The sequence below is a fragment of the Esox lucius genome, chromosome 5, assembly GCF_011004845.1.
Source record: "Esox lucius isolate fEsoLuc1 chromosome 5, fEsoLuc1.pri, whole genome shotgun sequence".
NCBI lineage: Eukaryota > Metazoa > Chordata > Actinopteri > Esociformes > Esocidae > Esox > Esox lucius.
In genome coordinates, this window is record NC_047573.1 from 8446778 (window position 1) to 8462230 (window position 15453).

Genomic DNA, 15453 nt, shown 5'->3' on the forward strand with positions numbered 1-15453 from the left:
AATACAAAGAAATATACCATAATTATAATGTTTAATTATAATGTGCCACTTAAAATTTTTATTATATAAATATTTATTTAATTTTCATTTCTTCGGTCCTCCATACTATGGCAGAAACAGAGATTAAAATAATAGGTCAATCATTAAACATCTAAGAAGAAAATAGAGATCAGAGAGTTACTGGTGCATGATGAGACTTTTATTGTTATACAGAGAGGTCACTCCTTGGGAAGCCTTTGACAGGTGTTAAGTGTAAAGGGGAGACTTGAGTGTAAAGCCTCCGGCCTGGTCCCTCCACAGAGTTTAGACACAGACCTTCATAATCACTCAAACCAACACAGTACACAAACAGGGCACGACTCTGTGGGTCTCAGAAAGAACACAAACTACAAGCAAGACATCCTCCACTCCCTTCCATAACTCACTGGAATCACTCTGACACTTTAGAAACAAAACAGGTCAGGTGGAGTTCTTTGTTAATTTTCCAACAAAGGTATATTACTTATTTTCCAAAGCTACCAGCTCTCTTTCTACTTTTCTGGCAGCTTTCAGGACCTCCAGAATGTTGACCTTATCCCCGAACTCCATCTCCCTGTGCTCCAGAAGTATGCCCTGCAGATTACCAAACAAAGACCTTAGCCTGGATGTCGCCAGTTAATGTATTTAAGCCAGCATGTCTTTCGAAATACACTTCACAGTTCATGTATCAGCGAGCTGGAGGGTGACTTGAGTAATTCCTGAGATTACCTACCTGCTGTCCTGCTCCAATGACAAACACCCCACCGAGCACAAAGCCTTCTCCAAACACATTTCCCAGGAAGCCCCTTTTGAAGGCCCGGAGGCCGTTCATCCAAACTCCCACTCGGAGGAATGCCAACAGACCCATTTTACGCTCGCGGGGTCCATAAAAATGTCTCTATAAGCCACAAAACCAAAGGCTGTTCAGTTTTTACCAATTGCTCTATTCATATTGTGGTAATCATAACTAATTGGTTAATGTTTAGTGAATTATCAAAAGATCATAGGGTTTAAAATGACTCATTTTGACATTCAATTAGTTCCATTGTGGTTCACTTGGGGATAATAATACTTTTTTTAAACAGGGAGACAGCCTGTGTACCTTCTCATCCACAAAGATCTCCCCACTGAAGTAGGGTCTGAAGTTCTGGATCTCTGTACCCATGTCCTCCTTCACCACGGCATAAAGGGGGACCCCGAGCTCATCGAGCTGAGGCTTCAGAGAGGACAGCTCAGCAGCCTCCTGGAGGATGACATTTGCCAAATGACAGACACATGCAGCCAGGCAGAAGAAATAACCATAGTGATGTAGCCTTTACCGATATATCGGTACGTAGGTAGTGTAACCCGTAAAACTTAAGCAACACTATCGCCTTAATTCGCTTCTAAACATACACTCAATTGTGTAAGATGTAATGGTGCATTTAGGGTTAAACAACATAACGATATAACAGACAAGAGCCGTTCTACAGTTTTAATACAATTACACAATGGGCTGGTCAGTATAAGACAATACTGTAGCCTACCTCTCTGCACAAAAATCACCCAGGCCGCCTTACAGCCATGACAACTGCTCCCGACATCTCCCATAGTTGTTTGGCCTTAAAAGGAATAAGCTCTTGGCGAGACAAGGTGAAAGATTAAACATTAACCAAATGTAGGTCCAATAAAGAACTATTTTGACCACCCGGCTTAAAGTGTGTAACTCTATTGGACACCATTGGTAACATACGTTTAGAAAGAGCCTTTTCAAACATACCTCCTCTCGATGGTTTAAGTTCAGTCTCCTCTAGATATTTGAGGGTGGCCCTCGACGGCTGCGTCAAAAACAGGTCAGTGAACGAGCGCAAAGCAGTAGCAATAAAGGCAACAAATGCTCCCGCTGACTGCACAACAACATCCATCGAAAAAGTTATATTTTTTGTCAAAAACAGTAGTTGTCGAAGGGAATCCTGAAATAAAAGTGTGCAAGCTCAACAAATGTGGAACCACACAAAATGAGGACGGTGCGCCGTCTACCCTTGGATCGGGTCCGTGAATCAGCTGACTCGGTTTCTGTCCCCAAAGCTTCAAATCCAGGCCAAACAATATTCTTGGCTAAGCACTTTTGTAACTTAATACATATTCACGCATGGTTATGAAACCTCTGAAGTTATTTCGAAATAGCGGCATACAATGCCGTCAGTGTCTCATCAGACAAGTAATTGGATTAGACGCAAACACAGATGTGTTGAATCAAAGCCATGCCATCAGCATCAATCATCTGTCACTTCAATCTGGCATTTAAAATGACTTTTGGTCTCAGGATTATATTAATTTAAAATGCTATTTATGACTACGTTACATTTTCTCCATTTGTCATTAGCAAATGTTTCAACATCTTGTTGTAGAAATACTCCAAGACAAATCAAAGTTCAAGAGTAGGAGATTTGCTAGTTTAAACTTTATGGCACATGACACATTTTTATAGAAATTTAAACATGATTTTTATTACAGAGCAAGCACCAATATATTATATTTCATGAATATTCCATGTAAAATAATTTTCCCTGAAATTGCTTATGTTATGTGAGAAGTAATCCCTCAGGATGAATGGAATTCCACATCAGAATGCTTAGTTCTCACAACTACTGTCGTTCTTTGAGGTTCATATTGTAATTCTCACACATCAGTTACAGTATGACTCCTTAAAAATGTCTTTCAAAATAGAAGACACCAGTTTATTAATATTCAACTTGATATATTGTTACATTGACAAAGTAGACAGCATATTACACACATTGAGCTATATCCTGCTCTGGGAAACATCATGCATTTCATTCAGTCTATCACACGGAATGTAGGCTATTATTGCTTTTTACTAAACTGCTGGGCCAGATTGGGTCATGTCGGAAAATCCCCATTCCAGTTCTTACTCATCCTCGTCTTCCTCCTGAAAAACAGAACAGGGTTACGGGTGAAATCATCCACTGAAGTGGAAAGTGTAGTATGCTTGAGATACTGCAAACCTGTATAACCAGTTTTCCTTAGCCCCTGACTTGGGCACATGGTCGCATTGATCTTATCTCATGCATGATATCATTAATAGTTGATTATTGTACATTTCTCTGGAAACAGAAGTCCTCTCAAGGTTTCACCTCCTCCCTTTCGTCCTTGGGAGTTGTGTGTTCAAGTGCCATCTCTGCGTCCTCCTCAGGTCGTGTCACGTCGCCGCTGACATCATCACCCTCCGAGGTCACCGCTTCTAGTGTGGCCTCAATAGCGTCCCTTGTGATAGGTTTATCTGTCTGCTGAGTTTGTCAGAGGGAAACCGCTTGAGTAATGCCTACCTGAATACGTCCTTCGACATCAATTGACCTGCTGGGTCTCCTTCCCCACCCTGGGACCTCTGCCTGTTAACCTGCTGGGTCTCCTTCCCCACCCTGGGACCTCTGCCTGTTAACCTGCTGGGTCTCCTTCCCTACCCTGGGACCTCTGCCTGTTAACCTGCTGACCGAACAACCCACAGCACCTTCCTCCTCCACACCCAGGCATCTTCTCTTTTCTCTTCTGGCACACATTTCTCTAAGATTTTTCCTCTCTCTCTCTGGTTTCCTGGTAAGTCAACCCTTTCTTGTGTTATTCCTTAACTGAGTGAGGAATTCCTTCATCAATTAAAAACCGAAGGTATTACTACTCTGCCGATATCTCTAGAGACACTGCTGATCATGATACATTTGTAATCTGTCTCGGGTATGTCATGTAAAGCCATCACCTCTTGGCCCTGATGATCAGGTGAAGAAGGTATCTGCATCTCCTGTGGCTCCCCAGTTTGACCCTCCCCAGAGAGCGTGTTGTCTGGCCTGAAGTCATTATTCTCTGGTTCTGATGTTGGCTCCACTTGTGTAGATTTGGCAGGTTCAATAATTTCGATTTCATCAGGTTCATCAGTCACCTGGTGAAAATATGTTTTCGGGTGAAACATTTGTTAATTTAACTGAATGTCCTGCCTCATCTGCTGCTTTTCTGATAGCGGTCCCCTAAATGTTCAATTCAAAGATGGGGAACAGTTCCCCCACTGAATCTTAACGTAAAGGGAGATCTAAATCAAGGTATTTTTTAGGTGTATAACTCTGCTTTGCTGCTTCAATCATTCTTGTTCCTGCTTTTCATTGGCGCTGAGAACAACATGGGCAAAGTTTTCCTCGTAGGCACCTGCTCCAAGCCATTCTGCATTTTTTCACACTGTTGTTCCAAACAGAAAGTCTACGCAGGTCAGAGCCTGGCAATTAACCTAATTTCTTGACCTCAAGGAAAGTCCACGTCTCGCGAAGGATATGCAGCAGCAGTCACCATCAGCCAAAAGACAGGATCAGGAAAACAAGTGATTCACAGAATGGAGTGTTGCAAAAGAAATGGTAACCTAGGCTGGATAGTGTAGCAACCACCAAAGGCACACAGATGTTGCGCCTGAAAAACACGTTTCTTGCTTCAGTAGTAGTGGCATGTCCGGGATCACTATCCTGCTTCAAGGTAAGGTAGATTCCAGTGAGTTGTGTGGTATTTGGTTGTATCTGAGCAGAAAGGATGTTTCTGTATACTTCAGAATTCATCCTACTGCTGCTGTCAGCTGTTAAAGCAAATGAGTGAATTTCAGTGGCAGCCATACATGCCCAAAACATAACAGATAAGTTGGTGTGACAGGTCCTTTGTCACTGCTGAGCTAACCGATGCTGGCTTTTTTTCTTCTTAACGTACCAAACAGTTGCTTTTCTCACACTTAATGTTTTAGCCATGCCTCTGATTGATGTACTCCGATATATTGGCACCACGATGGCCATCTTGACTTGTATTGACACTTCTTTGGAGCTGATTTTGTCAGACACCATTACCTGACTCCAAATGCAAATTCTGCAATCAAGACTACACGTTGACAGCTGTCTTATGCATGCACTAATTATGCCAGCCACCAAATAAAAAAAACTGCCTTATAAGAGAAAGTTGTGAAGTCAATTAGCCATTTAATTTTGGTCCCTTTAAATATGGTGAATAATGTACAAAAGTTGATGAAATGAACACCCTCAAGCTAGTTTAATTTCATGTCCAAAGTTCTGGAGTACTCCTGAGCAGAACTGGAGTTCTCCCAAACAACCGGTGATATGGCATGTCGGTTTAAACAGAACATGTAGGCACCTCTTCAAATATCCACTGGGTTGATGTGAATAAACCCTGGATGATCTGTCTAACTTCAGCAGGGTTGACTTATCTATATGTAAGCAGCTAATGCTCCCTGTGTGCTATAGTAGGCTCCACCCTATTGTGGACCTAGATAGTCTGAGCAAATATTAGTTATTTGGTTTGTTCTACTTACCATTTAAATTAATTTTTGGCAATTTATGTTCATTTGAATATAACACCAAAACATGTAGACAACACAGATTCGCTGCTTTTCAGGATAAAAAAAAAGCATTATCCAGACTTTTAAAAAACAAATATATAATAATAATATAATAATGTAATAATGTAGAAATGGTGGATGTCTTAATAATTTTCAAAAACCCATACCCCATCTTCGCCTTCTATCACAGCAGCAAGCTTCGGAGGGTTGAATTTCTTAGGTCTTTCAAAAACTGTAGCTGATGGAGAGATTGCAGGTTGTTCCATAACTTCCTGAAATGATAAAAACACTATTTAAACCTCCTTGATAGATACACACAACACATACAAAACATGCACAATACATACTTTTGTTTCTTTGGGTTCTTCTGGGGCCTGTCCCATGATCTTACATTCTTCCTCCTTCATCTGCCTATGGTGCTCAGCCTCCTCAATGGCCTTTTGCTTCTCCTGCTCCAATTGCAGTCTGAAGGCCTTTCTCTAAAATGATCACGGATGTAACAATAATAAAACAATACTTAGCTAAACACTGCATATTGAAGACGTTTATAGACTAATAACAATAACCTTAAAGGCTTATGAAAGTTAACACTGTCAAAGACCACTTTTGGTATAAGACTGCCCCCATTGGCAATGGTCATAGCTGGACCATGACACTGTCTAGAGAAATAGGGTACAGGCAGCCTGGCAACAATCTGAACGTAAAACGTTTTATTTTTTTTCATACCATAATGTTTCAGTTAATTCATGCAAGGTGGTTGACAGGTCTGTTCTTGATCAGATCAGACCTTCTCGAACACGGTCAATAATGTACTTACTATCTCCTGGTTGTTCATGTTTTCTTTGTACTTGTAAATCCAATGTGCAAGAAATTCGATGGGGTCCATCGGTCGACGCTCGACCACCTCTGCTAATCCTTCTATTAGGCATTTTCCCATACAGCCTTTTAAGTATTCAGTGTCCATTTTCCTGTATGCAATAAAATTTCACTATGTTGCTACTCTACAGTACCAAATCGCTACACATGCCTTGCATCTAAACAGTGGTAAAAAAAAAATTAAAGCTTCTAAGCAAATTCTTCTGCTTTGTACAACAAACTTTGCTGTATGTTAATGTGGATAGAATTAGAGCAAGCTAAAAAAAACAAGGTAATATTTTTAGAAAATAATCTATGGTATTATAGTTTAAACTGACATTGTATGTATTATTTAGTTTTTATCACGCCGACCAGTATTATTTTCGTTCGGAGCGTCCGGATATCTATCCCCATGGTAACGGTGCTACTATATTAACCTTCCCCCATATCTGTTGAGGAACGCTTTGTTTTTGTAACATACACGTCGGTTGCGGGTACATATCAGTGAGGGTTTTTACGGGTCTGTACGTACTGCACAACTTGGAGATAAAAAACGGTACAGGGTATTTTATACATCGTGCACTACAGCCAGATTTCTTCTTATCTTCGACCACAACTAAAGTAACTAGATATGAGCTATTTCTTTGTTGCAAAACGGTTCCATAGCCTCATTAAGCTGTGAATGATCTCTTTGGACTCTTTCTGTCTCGGGGGTTGGAATTTGTTCCTCGCTATCAACTGAGTTATCCATCTTTTCTTCATGACATCTGCACTCACGAGTGTTTTCCCATGATTACAATGGATTAATTAATTTAAACCTATACTTAATTAAAATACTCTGTTGACCTAATAACATACACCATTCAGCTGGGACTATTCAGAGTTCAGATGACGTTGAACTTTCTGTTAGCGAAAAGTTTTGGAGAATAGTTTTATCATAGAAAACAACAACTTGATAGCAAGGAATAAACTGAAAACCCTGGACATTGAGTCCATTGTGGTCAGATGTCTTGGGGAAATGTGTTTTTGCCAAGCCCTAAGATTTTTTGTAAACTGCTGCTATTGTACAGTTTTATGTATATTGTTGCTTTATTTTATTATTATTTTCTGTCTAGCTATATTTTTGCTTATATACTCTTCTTAACTCTCACTACATACTGTAGTTGTCTGGTGCCATGTCACAAGAATTTCATTGTGCAGGATGGCACTATGTTGTTTGACAACTAAACCATTGAAACCCTATTTTGATATAATTGTATTTTCTGTCAAACTATGGAGCCTTTCACAAACAAAAGATCTACTAGTATCTAGCTATTTAAGTAAAACACTAAGGACCACACAGCTGAACTGTACCTGAGGCAGGGAGTCCATTGAATTAGAATACTAGCTAATTGAATTAGAATAAGGGAGTCCAGGATTGGGGTTGCTATGAAATCTCTTGCCTTGCTAATACAGTTTGAAACAAACACATGCAGACAATCCGCTCAGCAGTCTGAAGCAGTCTGCATGATGGCCCTAAAGAATGAATAGGATTTGTGATTTTAATCAATAACTTTATAATGCTTATTTTGTCTTGGTCATTACTTATTTTAGGTTTTTGAGTTATGAAAACCAAAGGTTATCGTGGTCACACATCAGGGGGAGAAGTGTGCTGGCTGGTCAGGGATGGAATGTGCTAAGATATACCAGGATCCACCAACACACCCTGCAGGCAGCTGTCACATTCCCCAGAATTGTTGGAGAGGAAAGGGCTTCTCAGAACTGCACACGCTCCCACTGCTTAGCGGTCACACCAAAAATCATCTCACCAACACCTAACCTAGATCATAAAGCACAAGCACAGATTAAATACCACATGTTTCCTAGACACAGGACTGAAAAGGTTAGCACCGGTAACAGGAAGTTGTAGGCTATTGGACCCCTCATCCATATTTCACCACTTTAGCAGGTCTATTGCACCTCTGGTAGATTCCATGAGACACTATGAGGGGTCACATTCAAATAGGCCTATGGTATGTCTTACATCAAACAGTTGCACTTTTGAGGCTAAAATATTAATATAGGTATATGTGAGTTCTATCCACAGTGTAGTGAAAACAACAATTCCCCTTTTTGTTGGGCTGTTGGATAACTTGGGAGAAAAGTTCCTCATAGACACCCGGAGCAAGAGTCCTTGTCATTTGGTTTGACCTCTGTCTGAACTCGACCCTGCAATAAGTCAAGACTGTGTTTTCGCGACAACCCGAGGCCAGGCTTCGCAATATCGCTTGGAAGACGGGTTGTCAGAGGAAACGCAGATACCCGTGTAGATCTTCAATAACGCCGCTGTCATTTTTCTTGTGTTCTCATCTGAACGCATTGCATCATGTTGTATACTGTCATCTTGTTTCAGTAATGCGCGTTTTCATTAGCAAGCATGGATTCTGGCAGCTACCGTCAATGCTGGGCGTCAGACCACCAGGGTCCAACTGTGTATACAGGCCCAGTGATCCCACCAGCTAAGTGAGGGGCCCCTACTGAAACTACATGGGGGGGATATGAGAAAGAGGGAAAGGACAGGAAATTCTGCTCCCTAAAATGACGATTATTGTTCACAGCAATACAATACACCACACTATCCGGTGACGGCCATTCATTGAATCAATGGCAAGTAAGGGCAGGGGTTTATTTGAGGGGTCCACTGTTCAGCACACGAGGAGTTAAAAAAAGTTCCTCCAAGAAACGGTAATCCTCTTCCCTCCCCATTCTGGCTCCTGAATGGTCTAACCCGCAGGGTCACATGAACCCGAGCCCGCTTTCCCAGAGTGTGCGCGGGTGTTTGCGTGTTTGAGTGGGTATGTTGTCTTTGCCTTATATAGACCAGTGTCGTGGCTCCAGTGAAGTCTCTCCCGTGCCCCCCGGTTTCCAACCTCTTTCTCCCTTACCGTCCTGGCGAGAAGGACGCACTAGCTGGCGCAGCAGCCTCTCCGCTCTGCCTGTCAATTACTACAGTGGTGTCGCTAGTCAGACTCCCGAGCCCTCTCCCGTGACTTTCTCTGCATCGTTGAGCTGCTCACGCCAGAATGAACGGCCCGGTGGACGGATTGTACGACGCTGAGCACTATGGTTCCTTCATGTTCACCTCTGAGTCCGTGGGGGAGGGACATCCAGGTGAGTAGACAGATGTGGTACCTGAACAGTGCTGTGCCTCTGCATGTTCCCCCGGGCAACAGAACAGACCCACAGAATAACCTGCCAGCTGTGCATCAGCAGAGAGGGCAGGTTCTCTAGTATCCACAGATGACACACCGTGGGTGTTATGAATTAGGTTTAGTGTTAATCGTTGCTTGTGGTGTGATGGACGAATGTGAACGAGATACAAAGGAGGTGATTTACTCTTGGGGGGGTGTACCATGCAAGCTGAAAGAACAGGAGGGAGGACCAAACCGGAGTGAGGCTTAATGCCCGCACAATTCAGTCAATGTGGAAGCAGGCCTGCAGAGATGTATCACTGACCAGCTCAGAATTTACAGATCCATGTGTTGCTGCCAGGGGGGCGTTTGGTGGGGGGGGTCATGCGACGGCAGTATCATTTACCCCTAACCTCTGTTGACTTACAGTAAGCTTACACTCCTGACATGACTTACAGTACGGGGGTCACTTTATTTGGACAGCGGCTAGATGCTTTGTGGATATCCAGTCGTTTTACAGACTTCACATTTCAACTAGTTATGCATCATTCCAAACCTTATCCTAAACCTAACCTTTAACTTAAATCAACAAACTTTTGCTTATCAACATGAAAGAAAAAAAAACTGTAGATCGTCTGTAGAGGACCAACAAAATGAAGAGTCACCCAGTACAGTACAGTACTAATGCTCAACGCATGGCTGGAGCTGCAACAGTGAACAAGTAATGATGACTATGTAAAGCCACTTGTGCAGGATATGCCCAAACACCAGCCTCATGATGATGTAACTAGAGCCTTGCAGGCATATGTGCAGGCATATCAGTTACCATACTTTACATCAGTGGTTCTGGTAGGTGCTCACATTGTCTGACATAACGTGTGTCGGATTGGTTACGGTTAGGTTTCACAGCCCTGGGGTTAAGGTTAGGGTTTGTGTTAAGGTTAAGTATCACAGCCCTGGAGTTAAGGTTATGGTTTGTATTAAGGTTAGGTATCACAGGACTGGGGTTAAGGTTAGGGTTAGAAAGAAAATCACTTTGACGTTGTAACATATTGACATTGTAACACCACTACTCGGTGCCTCTGTCTGGATGTCCCTACTTGGAGCAGTGTAGAGGATCTGTCTTTATAGCAAAAAGACCCAGGTTCAAAACACGGCCTATCACTTTTTTCTGGATTATTACTCTAACGCTACTTTACCTAACATAATATAGCTTACGAATTTGGCTGTCAAACATTTACGTAAAATAGTCTATGTAGCCGCCTGAGACCCGGTTGCAACATTGGTATGTTGTATGTCCATTATTGCACATTTTGTAATGTTTACATATCAACAACAACAACAACAACAATAAACTCAACAATTTATTTTTATTGATGGATGAAGACTAAATAGCTCATACACAGCTCCGGATTTCTTTTTAAAACCACGGCACCTTTTTCTTTCCTTCCAAAAAAGTTGAAAAGGAAAGTTTTGAGTGAGGAACAGAAGCGTTCAATTTGCAATGGTCTCTTAATTTTAACCCTTCTGTTCCTCACTCAAAACCTTCTTTTTTGACTTTTTTGGAAAGGAAAAGCTGCAGTGGTCTCTTAATTTTTTCTGGAGCTGTATCTGGAAATAAAAGAATATCCAAATCAATAACAAACTGAACGAAAGGCGAAACCACCACAGTCCTGGTTCTGAAAAATATTTTTTACTCTCAAACTTTTATATTAAGGGTATATAGGTCTAGGGTTTATATATCCACATATATGGTGGTGTATAATGACAGCTAGTGTGAAGGAAAGTATGCTACAGAGATCTATGTCCACATAACCAGAGCTATTCCGAGGGTCGGAGCACCTAATAGGAACCAGAGTAGTACTCTATGCAGTACTCTGACGGAAGGGGTGAAATATAATCTAGGACTTGGCTTCTGCCTTGTTCTGTAAAAGGTCAAGTCAGGAAAGCACATTACCAACTGCAGCAGTCATGGCAACTGTTCTCGTTCATGATCAGTGGTATATCCTTTACCAAACATGTTGCCAAGAAATACTCAAGGCTGAATTGTTGACACTGACAACAAATAACATTACAACTTCATTTTTCCAGACAAGATCTGCGACCAGATTAGCGACGCTGTGCTGGACGCTCACCTAAAGCAGGACCCAGATGCCAAGGTGGCCTGTGGTGAGTGAAGGAGCACCTCTCAGCAGGACATTCATCTCAGCCTGCTTTGGGCTAAACCGCACTTTGGTGGGGGAGCAGAATGTATGAAGTCTCATGGCAGGATTCCTGATCTAGGATCGATGTGCCTTTTACATGACAATGAACTTGAGCGGATACAGCCTCAGGGGCTAATGACGGGATCCAGTCTTGGGCTTCATTTGGCACCGTCTTTCAGCTGAACGGATGTTCCTTAATGACAAACTTGTTCTGTGGTAAGCGCTAAAACCATTGTTTGTTGTGATCAGAGACAGTCTGTAAGACGGGCATGGTGCTACTCTGCGGGGAGATCACATCTCGGGCCAATGTGGACTACCAGAAGATTGTGAGAGAGACCATCAGGCAAATCGGCTATGACAACTCAGAGAAAGGTGCGGTTGAACTCACTGACCGAAAGCCAGGCCTACATGACATTGTTGTATACTGCACTCTGTGTCGTCATATCCCAGGAGTGCACAACATCTGTCCCTTGGTTCGGCTGAAGATGTTCAATCTCCCCCACATTAAATTATAGCATGTTTGTCCACTCTCAGGTTTTGACTATAAGACCTGCAATGTTCTGGTGGCTCTGGAGCAGCAGTCGCCCGACATCGCCCAGGGTGTTCACATCGACCGGATGGAGAGTGACATCGGAGCTGGAGACCAGGTGTTCGAACAGATCCTTAAGAGATTTGCAGTTTTTGAGAAGTCAGCGTGAGGTGACTCTTAACAGCCTCAATGTGGGCTTTGCAGGGCCTGATGTTCGGCTACGCCACTGATGAGACAGAGGAGTGCATGCCTCTCACCATTGTCCTCGCCCACAAACTCAATGCCAAGATGGCTGAGCTGAGACGGAACGGCACAGTCCCCTGGCTCCGCCCTGACTCCAAGACCCAGGTAGGACAATGGAACACAGATGTATGTTTACTGAAGAGGCTGGAGCCCATATTTCTTCCATTGCATTATATAGTAACACCACATCGGTTAGTCCATTAAAGAATGTCCATTAAAAACAATCCCCCTCAAAGCAGTGGGAGCTCCCGTCGTTCTCATCCAATGTCCAAGAGCTGCCTGCCCTTCCTCTAGCGTATAGTCCACATTCACGTGCACATTCTCACAAGACTGATGATCGTGTATCCAGTCAAACACACTAGAAGGTGTTCTAGAGTTGAACCCAACTATTCCCGGTTTTGACTGTGAGGATGTTGACATGAAGAACATGGATTCCAAGCCCTGGAATTTGCTATCCTCCCGTATGTCCCCATGAACAACTCATATTAGTCTTCAGGTAGGTTCACTGTCCGCCTGTCCAACCCCTTGTCCTTTGGAAAAGCTGCAGAGCTCTTTGGCCCCATGAGAACTCCCTGATATTGCAATCTGGACATGTTGAGGTTCAGTAGCAACCGAAGCGAAGTGTGGCACATTTAGCAAACCTGATGTAACAGCGTTGTCTCACACCCAATCAAATAATATTATACTGTACTTTTTTGGTCCTCCAAATCCTAGGATGTGTTTTACAAATAGTCAGGTGGGGCAGAATAAAGGCTTTAGGCCCGATTTCGCAAACTCAGATTATACCTAGTCTGAGAATAAATAAATCAAGGTGATTTGGAGAACTAGCAGATGTTTGCGTTAGCATTTGTGGCTTATGTTAGCAGGCCAGATTAAGGGTTACCCATATGAAAAAAAGATGGCATGTAACCAAGACAGCGTCCAAGATACTGGTCAACTGTAATTTCAAAATTGTAATATTGTTTGTAAGGATAGGTGTTACAGTTAGTGGTTACATAACATGCCAAGAAGTTTCAGTCTAGAGTTGTGGTTGGCTAAAAGCGTTAATTAGTCAAGACCCTCAAGTCCACCTAGATGATCACAGCATTGATCAGGCTGGATGTAAACTAAGCCTAGTTCAGTAGTTCAGAGCAAATCAGATGGTTATTGTGTATCATTAGTGCTGAGCTGTGACAAGATAACTGCGGGTTTGAGAGCAACTGTGTATTCCCCAAACTCACAGATCCAGCTCTCTCTTCATTCATCCTCGTTTATACCAATGTCAACCTCGCTCCCATCTCCTCTTCAGGTGACAGTTCACTACACCCAGGAGAACGGGGCAGTGATTCCTCGCAGAGTTCACACCGTGGTCATCTCAGTGCAGCATGACGACTATGTGAGCCTGGAGGAGCAGAAGCACGTGCTCAAGGAGAAGGTCATCAAGGCTGTTGTTCCGGCCAAGTACCTGGATGACAACACGGTCTATCACTTGCAGCCCAGCGGACGTTTCGTCATCGGTGGGCCCCAGGTATAAATGTATTTAATATTATGTTCATTTTAATTGTATTCGTTCGCCGTGATGTCCGGAGCTGTCAAATGACGTGGATGTTTTCCCGTGTACAATCCGCAGCGTGCGAGAGCACAAGGTCGCATGCTTGCACGGCTATCTTGACGAAAAGTTCCCTCATCTCCGGCGGAGGACGCGGCCGAACGGTCTTAGCCCACTCTCACCCATTTGTAAATGTCTGTTTATGACAGGGCGACGCGGGAGTGACCGGTAGGAAGATCATCGTGGACACATATGGCGGCTGGGGTGCCCACGGGGGCGGGGCCTTCTCCGGTAAGGATTACACCAAGGTGGACCGGTCCGCCGCCTACGCTGCGCGCTGGGTTGCCAAGTCCCTGGTCAAGTCTAACCTGTGCAGGAGGGTGCTGGTGCAGGTGAGAGACCGAACCGCCGCGCTTCTTTAACCCTTCGCACACTGTCAGTGTAAGCACACTGAGAAGCGTCATTTCTGGGGGAACTGACGAGTTCACACCCGGAGCGTGTTTTGTGGTCCAGGTGTCCTACGCCATCGGAGTGTCCGCGCCACTGTCCATCTCCCTGTTCACGTACGGCTCCTCCCAGAAGAGTGAGAAGGAGTTGCTGCATATCGTCAACAAGAACTTTGACCTCCGACCTGGGTTCATCGTCAGGTGGGCTGGAGTTTTTTTTTTTCAGACCATGCACGAGACCAGGCCAGGAGAAACTCTGGGGCTTATAATACCGAAAAAGGACCCATAGTTTATCCTGATCAGGTCACATGCCAAGAAAAAAAAGTATTGCCCTTATCTTGTATGTGTAGCTGTATTCCTGGGAGTCTACACTTAGTGGCAGCAGTGGAATGGGACTGAAATAACGCTGATACTTGTCCACAGAGACCTAGACCTGAAAAGACCCATCTACCAGAAGACGGCCTGCTACGGCCACTTTGGCAGGAAAGAGTTTCCCTGGGAAGTGGCCAAGAACCTCAACTTCTAGTTTGTTGCTGGGGCTGTGTTGATGACACGGGCAGGTGTCTCACGTGTTGCTGTTACCCAGTATGCAACAGCCAAGCTGGCAGCTGTTAGGGGTACTGGGAGGGTGGACACCGGTGGGGTAAAGGGGAGTGTACTCTCTCTTGCTTTCTTATTGGATAAATGAAAACCCTCTGTCATAAAACGGGATAGGGCTACAAAGGGGAGGTGGCTATGATTCATAACATCAACTGCTCTCCCTTCCGCCCAGCTCAATGGTCATCAAATTTGTGAAATGGCTTGTCGATATTTTTAACATGCAGTACATCCCCCTATACATTCAGCTCGTCTCACGCACACAACTTCCTTTCTCGTGCAGTTTTTTTTTGGGGGGGGTTTCAGTCATGCCTTAAACATTAAGCTGGATAAAATAATTTGTGTGTTGACACAACTTTAGACTTTTTGTATCCTCTGAAAAGTCTTTTGTTATAAAGCGAATGACCAAATCTAAAGGTAGAATAGCCACATTTTAGCAGAGAAAAATAGCAGAGAAATCTTCTAATTGGTACCATAAAATCACAG

General features: G+C 43.4%; 3 protein-coding genes across 7 annotated transcripts; 1 reads left to right on the forward strand and 2 right to left on the reverse strand.

The window, feature by feature from the left end:
* Positions 1 to 181: 181 nt before the first annotated feature.
* LOC105006846 (peroxiredoxin-like 2A) lies at positions 182 to 2275 on the reverse strand. Its single transcript, XM_010865549.4, has 5 exons — positions 1778 to 2275; positions 1545 to 1636; positions 1121 to 1261; positions 752 to 916; positions 182 to 612 (listed from the first exon to the last, which is right to left on the reverse strand). Exons 1-5 carry the CDS (start codon positions 1920 to 1922, stop codon positions 499 to 501), a joined length of 657 nt encoding a protein of 218 aa, XP_010863851.2. The 5' UTR covers positions 1923 to 2275; the 3' UTR covers positions 182 to 498.
* A 139-nt stretch (positions 2276 to 2414) lies between these two features.
* dydc2 (DPY30 domain containing 2) lies at positions 2415 to 13648 on the reverse strand. 5 transcript variants are annotated; one of them, XM_020046813.2, is made up of 8 exons: positions 13617 to 13648; positions 7955 to 8069; positions 6213 to 6363; positions 5743 to 5874; positions 5563 to 5667; positions 3773 to 3952; positions 3156 to 3308; positions 2415 to 2950 (listed from the first exon to the last, which is right to left on the reverse strand). In XM_020046813.2, the coding sequence occupies exons 3-8, from the start codon at positions 6357 to 6359 to the stop codon at positions 2930 to 2932; spliced, it is 738 nt and encodes a 245-aa protein (XP_019902372.1). In that variant the 5' UTR covers positions 6360 to 6363; positions 7955 to 8069; positions 13617 to 13648; the 3' UTR covers positions 2415 to 2929. The 5 variants fall into 5 exon arrangements, with proteins under 5 accessions (XP_019902372.1, XP_019902370.1, XP_012989392.1 ...); XM_020046811.2 differs by lacking the exon at positions 13617 to 13648 and having other exon boundaries at positions 7955 to 8972; XM_013133938.3 differs by lacking the exons at positions 6213 to 6363; positions 13617 to 13648 and having other exon boundaries at positions 7955 to 8972.
* Positions 9161 to 15204, forward strand: LOC105006852 (S-adenosylmethionine synthase-like). The gene is made up of 9 exons (XM_010865558.4): positions 9161 to 9400; positions 11512 to 11589; positions 11874 to 11996; positions 12159 to 12271; positions 12358 to 12501; positions 13685 to 13903; positions 14134 to 14316; positions 14438 to 14571; positions 14794 to 15204. The coding sequence occupies exons 1-9, from the start codon at positions 9313 to 9315 to the stop codon at positions 14894 to 14896; spliced, it is 1185 nt and encodes a 394-aa protein (XP_010863860.1). The 5' UTR covers positions 9161 to 9312; the 3' UTR covers positions 14897 to 15204.
* Positions 15205 to 15453: the final 249 nt, after the last annotated feature.

Coding starts and splice junctions, on each gene's coding strand:
- LOC105006852 (XM_010865558.4), top strand. CDS start 9,313: ATGAACGGCCCGGTGGACGGATTGTACGACGCTGAGCACTATGGTTCC. Junction 9,401..11,511: donor CGTGGGGGAGGGACATCCAG/GTGAGTAGACAG, acceptor TCATTTTTCCAG/ACAAGATCTGCGACCAGATT. Junction 12,272..12,357: donor ACATCGGAGCTGGAGACCAG/GTGTTCGAACAG, acceptor TGGGCTTTGCAG/GGCCTGATGTTCGGCTACGC.
- dydc2 (XM_020046813.2), bottom strand. CDS start 6,359: ATGGACACTGAATACTTAAAAGGCTGTATGGGAAAATGCCTAATAGAA. Junction 5,875..6,212: donor ACATGAACAACCAGGAGATA/GTAAGTACATTA, acceptor TGATCATTTTAG/AGAAAGGCCTTCAGACTGCA. Junction 2,951..3,155: donor CCAAGGACGAAAGGGAGGAG/GTGAAACCTTGA, acceptor TCTGTTTTTCAG/GAGGAAGACGAGGATGAGTA.